Source organism: Agelaius tricolor, unplaced genomic scaffold, assembly GCF_023055355.1.
Source record: "Agelaius tricolor isolate 1412-34295 unplaced genomic scaffold, bAgeTri1.0.p SCAF_6, whole genome shotgun sequence".
NCBI classification, from domain to species: Eukaryota; Metazoa; Chordata; class Aves; order Passeriformes; family Icteridae; genus Agelaius; species Agelaius tricolor.
The window spans coordinates 45,946,854-45,967,018 of NW_027269266.1; the positions used below are offsets into that span (position 1 = coordinate 45,946,854).

At 38.4% G+C, this 20,165-nt stretch overlaps 1 protein-coding gene across 5 annotated transcripts in view; it reads right to left on the reverse strand.

Moving 5' to 3' along the window:
* The window catches only part of ELMO1 (engulfment and cell motility 1), a 303,457-nt gene that overhangs the window by 134,928 nt on the left and 148,364 nt on the right, over positions 1 to 20,165 (reverse strand). For all 5 annotated transcript variants that reach the window (XM_071429658.1, XM_071429656.1, XM_071429657.1 and 2 more), the window contains one exon: positions 13,278 to 13,386. In XM_071429658.1, the coding sequence (XP_071285759.1) occupies positions 13,278 to 13,386 (109 nt within the window). The remainder of the gene's footprint in view (positions 1 to 13,277; positions 13,387 to 20,165) is intronic.

Genomic DNA, 20,165 nt, shown 5'->3' on the forward strand with positions numbered 1-20,165 from the left:
ATCAAATGGAATCTCACCATTGCACAAACAAAGCACAGCCAGAGAAAACAAGAGACTGAATTCTAGACTCTAGACTCTTCACCTGCACTGAAAATCCTGTAGCTGAGCTAGGTATTCATGAAACCAAAAATGTATAATTTTGAAACACAAGGAAAGAATTGTTAGAAAATATTACAGCTGCCTGTCACTATTTAGAAGAGGTAGGAAAAGAAAGGGGTAAATGATGGCTCCACTGTGGGAAGCTGAAGGAAGAGAAGAATTCCAGGACCAGTTTCCAGGCACGTGCCTGTAAAGCTCAAGAATACTTCAAGACTTCAATTATCCTCAAGACTTTTAATGCCTTTAAATATAGCACATGATCAAAATACTCTTGTAGATCAGTGGTCCTCTGGACTTTCCAGATAACATCCTTATAACAAGCCTGATAATGAATTACTGTATGAAAATGCAGCAAACTTTCCCAACTGGAAATACATTGGACTCTGGGACATTAATTTAGGCAAAGACTACCAACATCTAAGCCCTTAGCTGCTATCAGGGCCATGAGTTCCAACAGCACCTTGCAGCTGGTCATGGTAGGAATTGCTCTAGTCTTACCACAAGTCCCTCACATAACATACCTGGAAAAAAGTGATATAAGAAAAGCTGGCAATAAAAGTAAAAAAGAGGGGGCTGCACTGTCTTTACAGTCTGAAAACTTTTTATAATAGATGATTCACTGTTTTTCATGGCAATGGTCAGCTTGCACTGTGGCTCCACACAGAGTGTCTTTGATACCTGCGAAACTGTTACCTCTGAAATCACAAGGCTTAATGTTTAAAAAAGAATGGGAAAGCAATTGGACATTTTCCATTTTTACCTATTAGGTCTCACCAGAGATTTCTTAAGAATTCAAAAAGAGGACATTTCTCGTTTGTTGGTTGAATTTTCTTTTTTCCAAGCTAAGAATCCTATTTTTGTATTGCAAAGCATAAAAATCAAAGCCTAATTTAAAAGTAATTGCATCCTGATTAACTAATAAATATGGGACCTAGACAGGCATACTCAAAATTGTTTTCTGTGGAAAACCATTCACTTCCCCCTAGTATCTTTTAATTGGCACTGGCTCTGATGATTTTTTCCTCTTAAAAAATGTTTCCATTTGTTTTGATAACAGCATCTGCCTTAAGCAAAACTAGCAATGACACTCCTGTGTTATGGCTCAATCAGGTTTTTGCCTATTTAAGGCTTCAGGTAACTTTTCCTGCTTAGGTATATCTCCTGAAGTGTCTTTTATCTCTCAGGTAATGCTTGCTAGCACTCTAAAAATCTCAAATGATTAACAACTGAGCTATTCACTGAGATACTGTGTAGCCTACCTGGAAAATAAGAACTTCAGTTCTACAAGCTCTGCTGCACCCTGTGACAAACATGAATTCTATAGTGTTCAGTCCCATTTTGTACAGCTAAACAATGTCCTGTTACTGATTGGGATGAACATATTGTATTCCATGCCAAAAACTATGGAGACCTAAACACATGAAGGAAAAATATATTATCAATATCAAGATGAACACAAGTGAAAATTGTGGTTATAAAGCCATTTGCTGTGCTTTCTGTTTTGGTAGGTTTGGTGCTTAATTGTCATTTAGAGCTTGGAACGGCCCAAGGAATTAACTATCAGAGATTTTCCCTCAGATTTTTACTATGCAAATATTTGTGCTAAAAAGCTACAAACATAAAAAACGAAGCACATCCAGTCTAAGCACAATCAAACAGGACTTAGTATCCACCAGAAGAAAATTTATTGCAAAAAGCTTGAGAGAGTCACTGTTACACCAACAACCTCTTTCCCACTCAAGTGTACACAAACAAGCAATGATTTTCTATCTTGATAACCTACTTCAGATGAACAAAGAGTCACACACTTTTCCCTATCTCCTTATCAGCCACTTCATACATGCCTGTAGCTAACATCATTATGCTGTGGTTTTTAAAGTGTCTGTCAGCAAGTGGGTCTTTGATGTGAAGAGACAACAAATGTGGATAGAGCTGATAGATGTTTTAAGTCCTTTCTTAAAGGCTTGATAGAATAATTAAACTGATGCTCTGTACTGGTAATTAGGGGAGAAAATAGAGCCACCAGCCAGTTTGGGGAATTATTAGCAAGCTGTGCACATATAAAACACAAACACTCAGGAAAAATAAGCAGAGTGCTTAGTACTGAAGAGTGGGAACCCAGAAGTGCTGGAGGCCCTAGGTCTGTTAATGCACAGCATTTGAAACTGCAAGAGAAAGAATAAACTGTGTGTACAAACTTCAGTAGCAAATAAAACATATGGGAAAAATAGGACATATCTAACTGGAGACACAATTTTTTCCTTTATAAAGTACTTGGAAAGATCCAGAAGAGAGTCTCAGCACTCTGTGCCAACAGGACATACACAGTACATTAAAAGGTGTTCAGTGGCAGCTAACAGCTCTTCTGTCAGAAAGCATTTACATATCTAATAATTCTTCAAAGAGAGCTCAATTTTGGTACAACATCCCCAACAGAGGAAATACAAAATTACAGGAGCCTAGATTAGTTTGACAACCTGGCTTCAAAGACAAAGACCAGCAATCTGCATGAGCGCTTGCACTTGTGTCTTCCTATTAACAAAGCATACATCGTAATAAGATCCTGGAGTAAGCATGAAATTATATTCCTCTAATGACTTATCAGCACATATAGGCACACAACTAATGTGTACAAAGAATGCAACTCCAAGTTGTCCAAAACCTGCTGGAATTACAGGAGACTGTTTCTGAGAGGTGTCCTGAGAGCCTATATGGACCTCCTGACAAACATTTCCTTTCCTCCTAAGGAACAAAAATGTGAGAGGAACTGTAAGCCCTCGAGAAGAACTAGGACCGTAGTTTTTCAAAACTCTCAGGAAATAACAAAACAGAAAGTGCAGCTACATTAGCTGAAAAATGTGCCAGTTGTGCCATTACTTACATTTCCTGTGCCGTACAGGAGTGATGGGATCCTTATCCAAAGTTTTCCAGCAGGTCATGGCTTCACCTCCTGTCTCTACTCCACACTACATCACAATTACATTTGATATGCCATTAGCCATTTTTTTGGCTATGTGGAATTCCTCTCCCAAAATCAAAAGTACTCTTCCCTCTCCACTTCTTTCAGGTTTATATTTAAAAATTACATGGAAGCTATTTTTCATTTTACAAAAGATAGCCATGACATAACTTCAGCACAAAGAGACCAGAAATGTTATGAAACAAGAAATTCAATTGCTTCCCGCATATAAAGAAATGTTACATGAAAACTCATTCATGACATTTAAACATTTATACAAAGTTTCTGTCAATCAAGGAATATGGAATAGAAATTGTGGAGTAAAGAAGCAGAGCTGAAAGGGCAGTTTCAAGAGTGGATGTACTCTCTTTTTAAATCTCCCCTCATGGAACAGAACAAAATACAACCCTATAGACTCCTGTTTTCATTTGACTTAGCCAGCACTATTTAAAGCTGTTGCTGAATGTGAACATCTCTAAGGCCTGTGAGAGGCCTGAGGGTCTGTAGCTTCCTCCTGCCCCAGTTCCAGCCAATCTATGCTTCTTCAAGAAGGGCAAATGAAGTTTAACTGTAAGAAGCTAATTTTCTTAAGCTTTTCATTAGGAAGCATTTCAACAGAAACGAAGGTGGCAGATGGTATTTCAACACATACATAACATCAGTAACCCAATGTTAAAAACCTGTGTCACCTTCACAGCATAGCTCCAGTCATTCAGGTTACTCACCATTACTGTTATTTTTACTTGCAAAGAAGACTGTAAGAGATTTACAACAAAATACATTAAGGGCAGTTTGACAGAATTAAATATTTATAGTGTATGGTAAATAATTTACAGAAAATATATTATGATTTCAGGTTCTAATTACTTTGTTTTCATTGTTTTGATTACCTCTGAGAAAACACTCTTGCAAAGAAAAAAACCCAGGCACATCCCCTTTTTAAGAGATTAGGAACGATTGATGGCTAAGTGTAACCTTTCCATGAAAACAATTCTACCTCTAGTTTCAAGTGGGTATAAGTTCAATAAGTTTAAAATAGCATTCCACAGTATTGTCTGGTGTCAAAACATAAGCACAATTATATGACAAAACCTAACTAGTGTCTCTGGTCTAGTGTTTGGTTGTTTTTTTTCCCGAGACCACTTGCTTTCACCTGTTTGGTCCACCAAGCAACAGAACCAAGGTTTTTTGTCAGCTTAAATAAACATAAGTAGTTTGCTTTGTTTTAATGCCTAGCTCCAGAAGCAGCATGTGTTAACCAGAGACAAGTTTCAGACTAATGTCTCTTCGCTGTCCTCGTGCCTGCCTTACCCCAGTGAGTGCTGCACCAAGGCATTCTGTCCAGGTTTCTCTCTCAGATGCCTGGCAATCTGAATCTGAAATACTTGCAGAGCTCCAAAGCTCCCCTTGCAGATTCAGAGTTTTAAAAGGTATCTATTTTTCTTAGAATAAACAAAATTTAAAAGTCTAAGAGAGTAAAGCTTTCTGAGTGAGGACCTGATTGTACAGTCTACAGCAACCCAGAAGTGCCTCCAGTGACTTGCAAGCATCCATCAAACTTCATGTGCAGGGATATAACCAGAGACAATTAATGGTACATTGACTACCTCAAAGCCACTCCTGTAAAGGATTGTTAAAGGATACTCAGCTGCTGAGTGAAGGGAGCATTCTTTGCAAGGCCCTATGCATATCCCAGAATACTACACATTTACTGGCCTTTGCAAGTCCAGCTTTGTCTTGGGAACTAAAAGAATCAGTAGTTAATGCTCATTTCATCAGAGATCCTGCTAATGCAATTGTTCTCAACTCCCAAAATCATTCCGCTTTGTTTGGAAGAGGTGCATCTCTTCACCTGCAACACATCTTATCTTTCACCCTGAAAACCCTTTACCTTTGCCAACACAAACATTTCTGGATTATAAAAAATAACATTAATATTCACTCAAATATGCCATTAAAAAAAAAAGGTTTTATACATTGCTCAATTCTGTGTAAAATTCATTAAGCAACTTTACTCTTCGAAAAGGACCAGCTGCAAAATTTTCAGTTTTATGCACAGCAGTGCTGTGAAATCATAAGGGCTAACTTCAGATCTGAAGCATAGCTTGCTGTTGCAGTGTGAAGCAATATCCTGTTTTAGCTATCCCAGTCCTTTCCCAGGTGCAGCAATACCTTCTCCCTTCCCTTCCCCTTGCCTCCTGCTAAGTGCTGTCCATCAAGCTTAACATTCCAGCAAGGGCGTAGTCTGGTTGGTGCAGTTCAAAAGATGCTTCTCAGCTCTGGGGTCATTGGCCTAGCCAAGTGTCACTTGTCCCCTGAGACTTCCCCCCTCCCACCTGGTTGGTGGCACACCTATCCCTTCCCTCCCCCCGAGCTTAAAAGGACACTGAGACCATGAGGTGGCGATTCTCCTGTAGCTGTTACAAGATTCAGAGATCTGTGACCCTGGAATAAAACGCTGGATTAAACCCTACGGCAGAATCCGTCTCCTTTTCCTTCACCTCACCTAAAGCCTTTCCACTAGAGGTAAACCTGAGTTCGTGCTTGCCTGGACTTGTTCCAAGTGCCAGCTGCAACATACAGCCAGACAAAGGTGTCTCTGAGGTGAAACACCACAGCTGCCGCCTTTGGTCAAGCAGCAAGGGCCGGACGAGGCCAGGCACGTTCCATCCGGTAATATTGGGATCATATTCCAATATTTTGGTGCCCAACGTGTGGCTGCTCGACTTTGCAGCCCCAAGAGCTTGCTACAAAATACAAGAGATTATGGCTACTTTTAGTAAATCTATATTTACAAAATTTGCCGCAAAAAGAAATTAGGAGGTAAAAAAACCTGCTCAGAATTAAAATGTCAGGGAACAATGAGTAGCCCTTAAAACATACGGAAATTGCTCCAGGAAAGCAGCAAACATCTCAACCCTCTGAAGCTCCTTTCCTCTGCATTTCAAGTGAACTTTAAACCCCTGAATTTTATTACAAGGTTTTGTATAATTCTTCCTTCTTCAAAGCATGATTAGAATCACAGAATCATTTAGGCCACAAACATCTCTTAGGTAATCAAGTCCAACTGTAAATCTAACACTGCTAATTCCATAATTAAACCATGTCCCAAAGTGCCACACCTACTCATCTTTTAAATACCTCCAGAAATAGTGACTCAACCACTTCCTGGACAGTCAAGGTTTGGCATTGCAAGAAAGAAATTTGCTGTATTTTTATGTTCCTGGGAAACCAAGAAGTGCTGTGGAGCACACCAAACGAACAGGTAACAAAGCTCTACAGGCCCAGAAGAGATGCTGAGTTTTTGAAATGGGAAATATTTTTGAGATTTTATTTTTATATTTTTTCCTATGGAAATAAATAAAATTATTTTAACCTATGGAAACTTATTCCTGTGGCAATAATTCAAATTACTTTAAGATTTCTTGTTTATTGTCTCATCTGCCCAGACTTTGAAGCTGCTACTTTATGCTCTATAGACTATTTTTAAAAAGTTAAAAATCCTGGAATTGGGTTCCAACAATCACATTGAAACAAATTACAGCTGTTATTCTATCATGCTATCAAATTTTCCCAAGCTACAACTTCCAGTAACTGCAGGAAATCAACATCATGACTTCTTTCTTCTCCTCTCATAACTCTTCAGCCTTCTGTTCCACTAGCTCCCTAGCTCAGCATCCTTACAGCTAATGCCTACACTTTACTCCCAGTTTGAATTGATTAGTTTTTAACTCTCAGGTCTTGATTCCTGCTACCCATTTCAATACCAGATGAAAGAGTTCTTCAGTCTTAATCAAACTAGTCAAACTAGTGTTGTTGTCTTTTGGACACAAAAATCAGTTTCTAAAAAAAAAAAAAAAAAGCAGAAACACTCACATCTCTTTCTTGCCCCTGAGTGTTTTTTTGAGTTTCTCTCCCTGCACCATGCTCTTTAGTATTAATAATAATATTTAAAACTGAGTAAATGCAATTTAAAAGAAGCTAAAGAATCCTGCACCAATACCTCAATAAGATGAAGCACTTCACATCTACAAAACAAGTTATGATCCCTGCTCCAAAGAGATCAAAGACCAGACAGAGGGCAGACAGTAGGTAAAAACACTAGAGGATAGTGGGCAGGCCAGCTTTTCCAGCTAACTCACCCAGCAGTCAACGCTGTGCCAGCTTTGAAGCCAACAGTACCCTGTGTAGAAAATAACATTCCTAAATCTGTCTCACTGTCACTCAGTGGTAAAAGTCAAACATCTTGCTCCGAAGGTGTCTGCAGCTCTGTTGCTCATATTCTCACAGATTACAGTAGAAATTTTCTAAAGACTTCACACTTTGCTATAACCATGAAGAGACTGAGTCTTTTTAGAGTAAGAAGAGGTTAATTGTGTAGAAATTATTACCTGCCTAGAAAAAGAAAGCTTAATTTTGTCTCTGCTGTAGGATTGTGCTAGCAAACAGAGAGGACTATTCAATAAAATAAGATTCTGCTTTCATACAAAAGAAAAGTACAGTTTAGACTACTCAGCAAGTTATTAGTTTTGCATCAAGAAGGACAAGCATATTTAATATCCATAAGTCAGGAATGGCTAATTTGCAAGCAACGCTTCCAAAGGAAATATTCCCCCCACCCCCTTCCCTGCTACAAACCAGTTTTCCAATGTTGCTTATCTTCTAGCCTTCAGTCACAATCTGTTTAATTTTTGCTGTGAACAGGGGTTATATCTGTTGTGATAGTTTGGGCAAAATGACAAAAAGGTGTATAGGTAAGAATGAATGCAGGAAAAAGCTACAACAAAGGAGGTTAGAATATCTTTTAAATTCTTTTATTGCATTCATAATGAAAGCTTATGATGAAATAGAAAATTGTTATCTTTCACTAAATAAGTCTTTGACCAGAAAAGTTTTTCAACTTCCTAACAAAAATTTCTTGACTCATGAAATTCTTCACTCTCCAGAAAATGGAATTAGAAGAAATGCCAGAACAATGCCAGTAAAAGAAAAACTCTTCTTCTATTTACTATTTTTAGGGCTTTATTCTATTTAAACTTAAGGAGATGGAAGAAGAGCGTAAAAAGGCAATTAGCTTTCAAGCAAGGAGAAAATAATTTCAAAAATGACATTCAGTCATAAAAATATTGCATTTGCTGTAGCAAAAGGAAAATCAAGCCACATGAGCCCTCAGGTCTGGAATGCTGATCCTGAAATGACCAATGTGCTTCCAGGGAAAGGCCAATAGAAGCAAACTACACTGCACACTATGGATTGTGCAATGCAGAGGAAAAATTGTGCAAAGAGAAAAAGTGCTTCCTGACCCTTGCAGCAATCAGCCTATTCCTTGAAGCATGAGATTTGATTACCTTCATCTCAGTGGGCACAACCATGAACATCACTGTATACCTTCTAATGCCCAGTGTATTCTAGCTGAGAAAGGGACACCAATGTAAGAATTTCTAGAGCATTTTGATTTTGGGACCTGGGCAATAACTGCAGCAAGAAATCTATAGCAAAAACATGCACAATAGCATCAAGCGCATGAAAATACATGCATGCATTTAGATCTCTTTTGAGGAAAAAAATACTGTAAGTTAATTTCACTCTAACAAATCCCATGACAATTAAATTCCCCATCCCAGAAAAGCAAAAAATCTCAAACCCAAAACCAAAAGCCCCAGTGAAGATCTTTATCTGATAGAAGCTTTAGGACAATCCATACATAGATATCTGACATGTGGCATAGACTCCTGTGGTCTGTCCTAAAACTTGAGTGCAGATTTTTGCAAAAGCCCCAGAAAGCACCCCCCATCAAAACAATCAAATAGGAACACAGGCAGTTAAACATCTGTGTCCTGCTCAAAAATGCACTGAAAAATACATGAAATCTGACATGCCTTAACTACAGAAGTACTTCAGCCATGCAGTGATAATGGACATATAAAATCATCATAATGTTATGATGATATATGTTAATAAACATCATAATGTTATAAACATCTTTAGACTACTGCTCTGTTGGTAGCACTGTCTTTCCTCAGTGCATACAGTATTAATTTATCATTCCTCTGCCAGCTGCAAGCCTCTTCATCTGCTTCATTGCTAAACAATTTCATTTGAACCTGTATGGAAAGAAGGTAACAAGTCCAAGAAGTTTTGCTAGTTCTGCATAAATCAGGTAACATGGTCCACTACCATTTCCCACCAGGAATGAGAGTTTCAGGGGATGTTAAGGGTAGAAACAGTGTCATGTGCTGAGCAGAGGTGCAGAGAGCTAGACACTGTAGGCTCAGACCAGAGAGCATTGGGGTTACTGAAGCAAGATGGTGAGCTTCTCACTAATGACAAGTACTAGGTTTAATGAACCCCTAATATCCCATTAAATATACTAACTCCAGTTCTGGATATCACTTCTAATTTTTACATTTACCTGCAATGTTACTCTCTCCCTGCAAAGCTAGAAGTCTGTTCATGGGTATTCCTTCTCATCTGAGCATATATGACATGTACTAAAATTTGAATAAGAGGGAAGGTGGAGGTTAGCTCAGCTTTCATAGCTACTTAGGAGGAGCTATGAATGGCCTCCCCTTTTCTCCTCTTTGTAAACCTGTCAGTGTACTAGGAATAAGGTGTGTCTAAGTACCTAACTGTACCGGAAGAGGAAGCTTGACCACTGGGTCACAGTGTTCCTGTCTGATATCATCTCCAAGACACAGAGGACAGAAAGAAAATCTTGTTCAACAACATATACAAAGAAAGCTATTACTGCAGAAATCAGAATTACTACAGTGTTTGCTAAGATGAGTGCCTGGGCAAGCACTCATTGAAGATATTCTGTTCAATGCCTTTTTAACAGCAACAGTAGCACAAGATTAAAAGATTTATGGTTAAATATCCCACTCTTTCCTGAATCAGAAGTTTTAGTGAAGAGGCTTATGGATATGTTGCATTCTAGCTTCCATGTTACCAAAACACTACACCAACCTTCCTCTTAAGTTTTACCTCCTCTACTCTGCAAGTCCACCTCTGTAAAGCAGTTACCATATGCTCAACTCACAGCTTGCACTTGAGCTTTCTCTATTTACACAGGATCTAAACATACACTTAAATGCTTCGCTGAAAAAGAGATAAATTTTCAAGTCATGGACATTTTGGAATCAAAGTCAAAGAATTAAGAAGTCCAGAATCTGGATTTGTGGATATACAAAAGTAGACTATCATGCCTTTAACACAGTCTTGTGAGTCCTTTCTGGGATGAATGTGTGCTTCAGAGGACCAAAAAGAAATAGCAAAATGTGTTCTTGTTGCCCAAAGGTATTTTATGTGGTGGAGCAAGGGGAATATAATCAGCATTAAAGTGCTCTTCATAAATAATGGACAATCTAACAGCTTTTATCTACTCTGCACTTTAAAATAAAGTTTCTGCTGCTGAATATTTCACAAGCAAAAGTCATTTATTGTGGCTTTTAAATTATACAATTCAGAAACTGTTAAGAAAGAAAGTTCTACGTTGCAATGCAGTAATAGTGAGTTTTGAGAAACATGGGCCACCTTAAATACATATTTTGAAACCTACGACATACAAACTCATGGGGATATCTTTGCCCTGAACTATAACTACTGGTTTTTAAGATGTCCAATCCTATTCAGCAATACAGTATTTAATATCAAGTGAAGCATAAACCTTAACATACATTCTCCTGAGCTGTCAGTTCTAGTTTGCATTTCTTATCAAAATATACTGCTGATCACAGGTCATTTAGATGTGCAGCTGCGACAGCCATTTTCAGGAAATTAATTTTCTGCACATTATTTTAAAGGTGCATTTTATTACAGCCTTTTCAAATGACAATTAGAGTTCCACATAAACAAAACCATTAAGGAAGCACACTGGTGAATAGGTGAATTGTCAAGATAAGTTAGAAACAACCTTAGTTCTGTCCTCTGTGAATATAAGGCCACGACACAGACCAACTGCTGCATCCAGAGACAGATGTTCTGTGGGTGTAGATCAGCACGACTTTACAAAAGTCAGTCGTGCTACATCTGGTTTCTATCAACAGAAGCACCAGTATGCTTCTCCTTAGCACCATAACATTTACAGCATCCCACACCTATAAATGACCACCACGGGAGCTGCTGCACTTCAGCACACCAAGCATCCAGAGACTTGCAGCCTCAGCAACACTGAAACAAGTGCCTTCAGAACATTAGCAGGTAACATCTCTTAGCCAGAGCTATCCTCAGGGAACCTTTTAGTTTTCTTTTTAACTCCACACTTCCAAACCACAGAACTACTCTAACCAAAAAAAACCCCAAAAACAACCAACCCAAAACCCACAAACACCCGCTGTCCAAAACAACAAAAAACAACCAACCAACCTACAATCAAAACAAAAACCAGATTTTAAAATATCAAAATTCCTTTTGTTTTTAAAACAAAGGTATTTTCTAGATATGGTAACTGAGCTCCTACCCCAATTCCTCTTAGCTTATTCACAGTCCCCACTTAAAAAAAAAAAAGATAAGGAAGAAATTAAAACATGAAAGGATCTATCTGCAGAAGTTAGAAGCAATCAGTACAAACAGTATCATAAAAAGCAAATCATCAACATACAGCCCCCTGCATATATAGATGCCAAACCTGTCTATGGCAAAAAAATAAGTTTATCGAATGACTTATCACACTGCAAGGAGGAAATCTGAGACACCTGGCTAACCTCAAGATCAATCATCTTTTTTAGCAACAAATTCCAATGAAAGTCCCATGAAGTGATGGGACATGCATTAAAACACAATGTACAAAGCTATTCTTTGGGTTTTAGATACTCTTCTGTGCATTTGTAAAAATAAAATTGACCTTTAGCACTTATTTCAAGTAGGCTTACAGCTTTATTGAGATCATATGTCCCTCCTACATTTACCAGCAGAAAAAAATCAGGCAGATCTGTCATGCGTGATTTGGCATTAGACACCTCAACTGCAGCAGTAAGGTTATTTTAAAGAGTCGTGTCTGCTACAGTCTGAACCTTATACAACACACTATCATTGCCAAACATCTAAAATAGTTGCTAAACTCTTTATTTATAGACCTAGTGAATGTGGCCCTTAATAACTCTGGTTTACTTAGGATGGTATTCAAAAGCCAATATTGTCTCATTTGTCTGGGTCTGTCAAACACAAATATCAATTTGGAAGCTGCAAGAAATGCACAGGTTTTATCCTGGTCCATTGCACAGAGGCAGTTGTGGGGTTTTTTTGGTCAATAAATTCTCTCAAGACATTACATTTAAAAACTTCAAGTGTTTCAGCCAAATTATACTTTTCAAACAACTTTTGATGCGTGTTGGCATCAGGGCTAGTAGGAACGATGATACCTATGTGCTCTCTTGCTGCCTTTTGCATTGCTCTTCTCTCATTACATTTCATGGACATGGGTGGAAAGATAAAAGAAAAAGATCTTTAGTAGGGAAAAAAATTCAAAAGGAAGATGTCTCTGAGGGAGGCAAAGCATCTCAGTTTTGCCCCCTGCTTCTGCAAGGAGAAAATGAAACTTGTTGGTAGAGCTTGCCAAAACAGACTGCAGCTGGATCCAAAATATTATTGATGGGTAACTGAAATTTATACATATCAATAAACACCAACACTCTATACTAATGAAGATACAGACATGCTCTTCTGTTTGATAGTATCTAACAATTTGTCAAGGGACTGTAATTGAAGCCAAAGACAACTTGTTTACTCTGTATTAAAATACAGTATTTAATATCATGCTTTCAGAGTAAATTTTATGTCTGTCATCTGATATTTAGATAGAGCTTCAGGTATCTAAGAGAAAATGGGATGTGTCGGTTTAGATTAGCAATCCAACAAAGAATGACCATGATACTTATATAAAACCAACCTATGGACAAGGCTGTGGAATGTAACAACCACGAAGTTTCCTACACCAAATCACCCAATGGGAAATCAACTGACTCCTCTAGAAATTATGCAACTTTCCTGCTTCTTATAGAAGAAAGCCAAAGAATAGGTGCCCATTTCCTCTATTCCACCCTCATCCCTGTGATGCCATAAACCAGTAAGAGAGAGAAAACAGACGTAGTCATTCTGAGTGCCAGTGTTCTACGTGGAACTATACCAAAAAATGCTTCTTGGAAGAAAATCCTTGCATTGAAAAACTCAGGTATCACTGAACTCACTCCAGAGTTCTTAGAGGTCAAACAGATCAACTTACGTAGCTCTCCTACTTTCAGAATTTCACACAGCATCTTTGTCAGCTCAATGCTGCTTCGGCCAAATGGGCACTCATGCTTGTCTTCTCGACTGCTGTTCTCCAGGACAATCTGAAGGTGGAATCAAAATGGAAAACAATCAGTTTGAAGAACTCATGAGCTGCGACACTGTTCTCCACATCCAACATTTACAGGAAATATCAGACTTAGTCTAGGAAACTGTATGAGGAATTCAGGAAAATGTATTTTCATAAACCTTAGTCTTCCCCACAGCTAGATGACCTATGCCATTTATGTCATGGCTTGAAACTGAAAGAGAGTAGATTTAGATGAGATATTAGGAAGAAATTCTTTACTGTGAGGGTGGTGAGGCACTGGAACAGGTTGCTTAGAAAAGCTGTGGATGCCCTATACCTAGGACTGTTCAAGTGTCCCAGGTTGAATGGGGCTTTGTGTAATAACCTGGTCAAGTGGGAGGTTTCCCTGCTCTGAGGTTGGAACTACATGATTTCTGAGGTCCTTTCCAAACCATTCTATGATTCTATGTCTGAGGCAGTAAGCAACATATAAACAGTGCTGGTCCATGACCAACTGGGAAGTTTTGCCATTGCTATGCAATGTTGCTGTTCTGCACCACCCTGACTTGGAGAAACTGAAGTAGAAGCCAAAGAGAAAGAAATAGTTTCATTTTAAATGTGGTGGATAAAGGAAATTAGGTAAATTATTGATAGGCATGAACACACCTAGAAGGATCTATATAACCAAATTGGGACAGAATTTTCATTATTGTATTCAGTCTTCAAAGTAGTCTCAAGTGATAAAATCAAACAGCACACAAAGGAAGAAAATGTCTGCATTCTCTCTATTATGAAAAGAATTTTTGCTTATGTGCAAAACATTTGAGAGAACAATCACTCTTGTATCAAGCCCATGAATGGTGCAAAAATGACTGAAGGAGAGTCTTTGCATTCTCTATTGAGCAACACTGTAAAATAAATGGAAGAAAATAACTCCTTCTACATTTTTATACCCATTAAGTTCTGCCATATCTGATACAGTGGAGATAAAGTTTGCCTTGGCACTACAACTAAATAAGAAATGAAAAGTTATAAAAATACTATAGATTTCACTGAAGCAGTGAGCCTGAAAAGAAAGAGCAGAATAGGGTCTGGGAAAAAAAAATGAAATTGTCAAAACAAATTTGAAGTAAAAAATTGTCTTTGCAGAACAAACTTTGCACTTTACAAAAAAAAAAACAAACCCTTATCCTAAGCAGCTGCTGCATAGCCTAGGGAAGGGGGACAGAAGAAGAAAATGAATTTCAAAGGTAAGATATTTTGCCAAGCAGCAGAGAATCCCGGAAGATCTCACATTTTTTCTCACAAACAGGTGTTTAGACATTGCTCTCTGCCTTGCATTCATCCTGTCTTGTTAGCCCCCATCTCCATCATGGTTTTTGTTAGTTTGGCTTTTTGTGTTGTTTGTGGTTTTTTACTTGTTTGTTTTAAACCTTTCCATTTTTGCAGTAAAGAAAGGTTTGCAAAGGGCTTCAAGGCTGGAATTCCACCCAAAACCAGGAGGAAAGGTGGAGGGAAGGAGCAGTTCAATGCTGGATGGCACTAAAAACTTTCCCTCACTCCTCAGATCTTGGTTTTGACTGTTTAGGTCTAGATGGAGACCTGCTTTTAGTGCTTCTTTCCTGTGAAGCAGTTACACATGGGAAAAGAGTGAAAACCCTAAAGCAAGTAGGAAAGTTACGTGCTTCACACAGCATGCCAAGGTCTCTTCAAAAAGCATCTATTTTAGTCCTACAGTACAAAGGGCAGCTTCTAGCTGCTCCCAACCCATCACCCAGGGATGTGAAAGGATGGATGCTCTCTGTGTTACGAGAAAACGTGATCTCTCTGGTTTGTTTTCCAGTGCTGCTGATATTTCCTTTGATTGCTTACACTTCCCAGAGAAGCTTACAAAATCATTAGGGATATGATATATACTTTATCACCACAAATTTTTACTGGTCTTGTCCAATAGTACTGTGTCATGTTCCAGAGTCCGCCAAGAGGACTTTTCCTTATAGAAGTTTTGGTTTAAATGCCAGGCAATTGCTCCATGTCATCTCTGGGTAACAGTAAATCAGAGAAACACCCCTGCTTTTTTTGTTTTACGTTGCTGCAGCCGCTGTTCAAGAAACATGTGAATATGACTTTATATTTTGGATGAGTCATCCTGCTTCACTCTCTCTCATGGAGGATAGAGGTACAGTTCTACACCCAAAAGCAGAAGCAATGATAGAGTAGCACCAGCACAATGGAAAGCTGTGTGTCTCAATACCTCCCTAAGATTACTTCCCTCATTCTTTTTATTACCCTGTTTTATCTCTCACATAATAAAACATAAAATCTGCATACTGGAGCAGGGGGTTGCTTCGACACAGATTTAGATACAGCAGAGAAACACTGGTAATAAAATCAATGGAGAGGCAAATTGAAAGGGCAAGGGGGAGGAAGAGGGAAGCATGGGGATGTATTTCTCCTCGCTTCTGGCAAATGCACTTTGTTGAGTCTCACATTAACCCGACATATTAACATTTCATGAGCACATAAATATTTAATGTGACACCATATATGCATATAATGTAAGACAGAATTACAGCAATCAATAAGAATGCCAGAGAAATAGTTAAAGCACTGTGTATTGCTATAGAGCAAATTAAATGGCAATTTGAGTAATCAATATGTAAAGCAGTCTTAAAATGATCCTCAGAAACACTCTCTACAAGCATCAGTTTTTTTAGCATTTGCTGTACAAAATAAAGCTGTGCTGCCATGTCACATTTCTTTAAGAAAGTAAGATGGACGGCCCTTTACTGCATCTAAATATCTGTAGGCAAATTTGACAGATATGGATCTTCTGCAGGAAACAGCAACAGTAAAAGGGGAAAGAAAAAAAATAGGTTCTTATAAATATCCAAAGAGAAATCATTCCTGGTCTTGGCAACAGATTTACAACATTCATTATTATATTTGTAGTACTCTTTTCACGACTTCACGACTCATATCCTGTTCCAAAGTAAAATGCTATAAATAGAGCTGATAAGGACATGGTTTTAATGTTATTTCCTTTATCACTGTGGTTACGGAGGAGAAATAAGCAGGGAATGGACACATTCCCTTCATAAAGTGGTGAAAACAATACCAGGGAAAGAAATATAACACACAGCTCAAGACAGAAAAACATTTTGTTCTATCTATAGAGCATACTCCTGGCTTGAGTCACGTTTTTATCACAACAGTTACTTTGCCACTGGAAGGAAAGTAGTGAGGAAGCCGCAAGCCCACACAACCTTCCTTTAAATGGAGGTCTATCATTAATGCTCATTAAGTGCTTCACCCTATTATCTTCCTCCACCTCCCCATCAAAAATCCACAGGGAGCTGCAGATCCACCAGACATTCACAATCAGCAGCCACAGTGGTTAAATTTTGCTTGGGGAAAACAAATATTCAAAAGCAGAGACCATGGACATTGCAGTAGAATTCCTGGCACCACAGAATCGCAGAATCATTTAGTCCACCCATTAACCCAACTTTGCTGAGTCCAGCACTAACTAAGCCATATCTCCAAGTGCCTACATCTACATGTCCTTTAAATACCACGAGGGATGGTGACTCAACCACTCCCCACTCCCCAGAGCAGGCTGTTCCAGTCATTGACAACCTTTCCCATGAAGAATTTAGGTATCCAACCTAAACCTCCACTAGCACAACTTAAGGCCATTTCCTCTTGTCCAGCTGTTTCTTCCTTGGGAGAGAACAACTCCTACCTTGCTACAACCTCCTTTCAGGGAGTTGTAGAGAGTAATAAGGTCTCCCCTGAGCCTCCTTTTCTCCAGGTTAAATACCCCCAGCTCCCTCAGCTGCTCCTCATTGTGCTCCAGACCCTTCCCCAGCTCCATTGCCCTTGTCTTGACAAACTCCAGCACCTCAATGTCCTTCTTGCAGTGAAGGGCTCAAAACTGAACACAGGATTCAAGGTGTGCCCCCCCAGTGCTGAGTGCACAGGGATAATCACTGTCCTGGCCACAGTACTGCTGATCCAAGCCAGGATTTCATTGGCCTTTTTGGCCACGTGGGCACACTGCTGGCTCACATCCCATCTTACAGTACTTTCTTGACACTGGTTTGCCCTTTATTGCAATACTACAAATCTATTTGGCTTCCCTTTATTCTGATACTACAAATCTATTTCTACCAGTTTTTCCTGTCTTCAGTCCTTGTGAAGTTACAGAATTGGGTAGGTCAAGCATGGAAATGCAGCTTATAATACACTAGATGTTATACAATTAAAAACCAAAATAAGTTCACAGTACAGGAGTATTAAATTCTGCAGATCTTCTTCTCTTCCTCTTGTGACTTTGATCAATACTGCCCATTACCATGAGGCAGAAAAAAAAATCCACCATAATGTGTAGTGTTCAACAACAATGTATATTTTTTTTTCTTTAGGGAAGAGCAAAAAAGTCCAGACAAAAATCTCAATAGAAAAACAAAAGAAAATTACCAAGAGAGGGCAGACAGGAAATATCTTAGTGATGTTCTTTGTAAAAATAAACAAGGGAAAAAAAACAATAGCAGCTCAGAAAATGGAAGGGAAAAAAAGAAAAACTGAGTGAGAGAATCATAGCATGAGAAGAAAATGAATGAGATTAATTGACTAGCAGAGAGGAGAGAGGAAGAGGTTGAAAAATGTTTTTTAAAAATGTAAGGAGGTGAAATTTTTAGGAAATCAGTGTTATCCATATTCTTGACAGTTCTACAAATGCAAGTCTGTAGCCTGTTAAGGCATTAGAATTTGACAGTATTAGTAGTAGAATACAGTTCTGTACAGTTATTATTATTTTAAATTATCTACTATATAGTTCCATCCATCTATGGAACTAAATCCAGCTAGTGTCCAGTCACAAGTGGTGCACCCCAGGGATCAGTATTGAGCCTAGTCCTGTTTAACACCTCTGTCAATGATGTGGGTGAGGGGACCAAGTGCCCCTTCAGTCAGTTCACAGATGATGCCGAGGTGGATGGGAGTGCTGATCTACAGGAGGGTAAGAAGAAGGATCTTGACAGACAGATGGGATGAGGAAAACTGTCTGAGGTTTAACAAGATACCTACCATTGGCCTGGCCATAAAATAAAGTTTGTTCTGAAATCTAATTTAAAAAAACCCAAACTTATAATAAAGAAAAAATATATAAAATAAAAATATGCAAAATTATTAAATAAAAACATTAAAAGTTATTTTTAAATTTAAAATAAAATAAATTTAAGTATCATGACAAGATCACAGGGAAATAATGCAAATTTCCCAGTAGCAAAAAAACTCCTTACAAGACACCAACCTCAAAATCAAAAAGATTTTCTAAATTTATGGCAGTGTGCCTTTATGGTTTTCCATTGAATTATTCATTGAGTCTGTCACTACCTCAGGATCCCAGAATAGACCCTCAGAAGGCAGTGGACTATGTGAAGGATTTTCCACACTTGACTACTATGGGTTTTAAAGTCTGTATCAGCTTCAGTAGTGAAGCTTATACCTTATATCTAAGAGTTAATGACTGACAAAAAGCAAAATTTTGAAGACAGGTGTCTTCAAAAGCTTCTTCATCAAAATCCAGGAGGCTGAAACCACCAGACAGAAACATTTCTCCTTCACTGAGAAGAAATATCGACTTAGCCAGTCCCTTAATCCTTCACATTAAAGATGAAATTGTCTCAAAGCATATTGCCCATGGCAACTGCAGATGTAATTCTCAGATTCCCAAGCCAAAATCAGAGCTTGGCAATGAAATAGAGATGCATTGCGATTAGGAAATAAATACAGAACTGAAAGAAAGGCAAGATCCACTGTAGCTGCATTAATACTTCTAATAAGTCCCAGAGCAGGCAATTCAACGAATATTGCTGCACTATTAAAAAGGAGCATTTCTACAGACCAATTTTGTAAAATGATCCTGTCTTAATAGAGAACAAGCTTTTTAGCAGTCTGCTGCAGGTTAATATCAAGAGGTTCAGAGAGCTATTCAGTAGAGATCATAAAAACCTCCTTAGACCCAAAATGAAAGGTCAAGCAGCATTTAAATATCCAGAAACTGCAGGGATTCTCTTCCTTTTCTTGACACTGCTTTTTTTTTTTTTTTCCCCTAAGCCTCCTTATCACATATGGTAGGCTTCACCATTCCCTCTGCATTTAGGTGCTTTAGGTAAGTCTAAGAAGCAAATCTTTAAGATATGCTTCCTGAGAAGGGTAAGAGACTACTGCAGACAGACTCCGTTTCCATTCATCCTCATCACCAACTTTGCTTTCTTCCTAAGGTAGCTTGTCATTTGCTTCAGCTTCAGCATCTTCTTCCAACATCCTTCACTCTGCCCTGTCCCCTCTGACACTGTATTTTTAATTTCCAATGCTTCCCCTCTCTCTTATCTCACTCTTCCTTGACATTCCTGAGTCATTATAGAAATTTCTCATGGCAAAGCTAAAATAAAGCAACAGTTATTTCTGTCTGCCTCTGGGAGACATTAGAATTGCAATTTAAACAAAGATCTGGAAGAAAACTTGAGACCTTCTACAGATATTGAAAAACAAGAAAGGAGTCACTGACATGCTATTGCTTAACATTTCCAAAAGTTGTTTTTTTTCTGGAAAATTATGATGAAGTTATACTTTTCAAACCAATGTAGTGCCAAACAATCTCAAGCTAAATATGCATGGTTCTGCAGGTGCTCAGCTAGCAATAAATTTTCATTCTCACACAAACACCTTAGCTTATGAAGCATGACTGCAATTTTTATTTTCCATCTAAAGATAAATACGCAGTGGTTTGTCTTGTATCTTCCT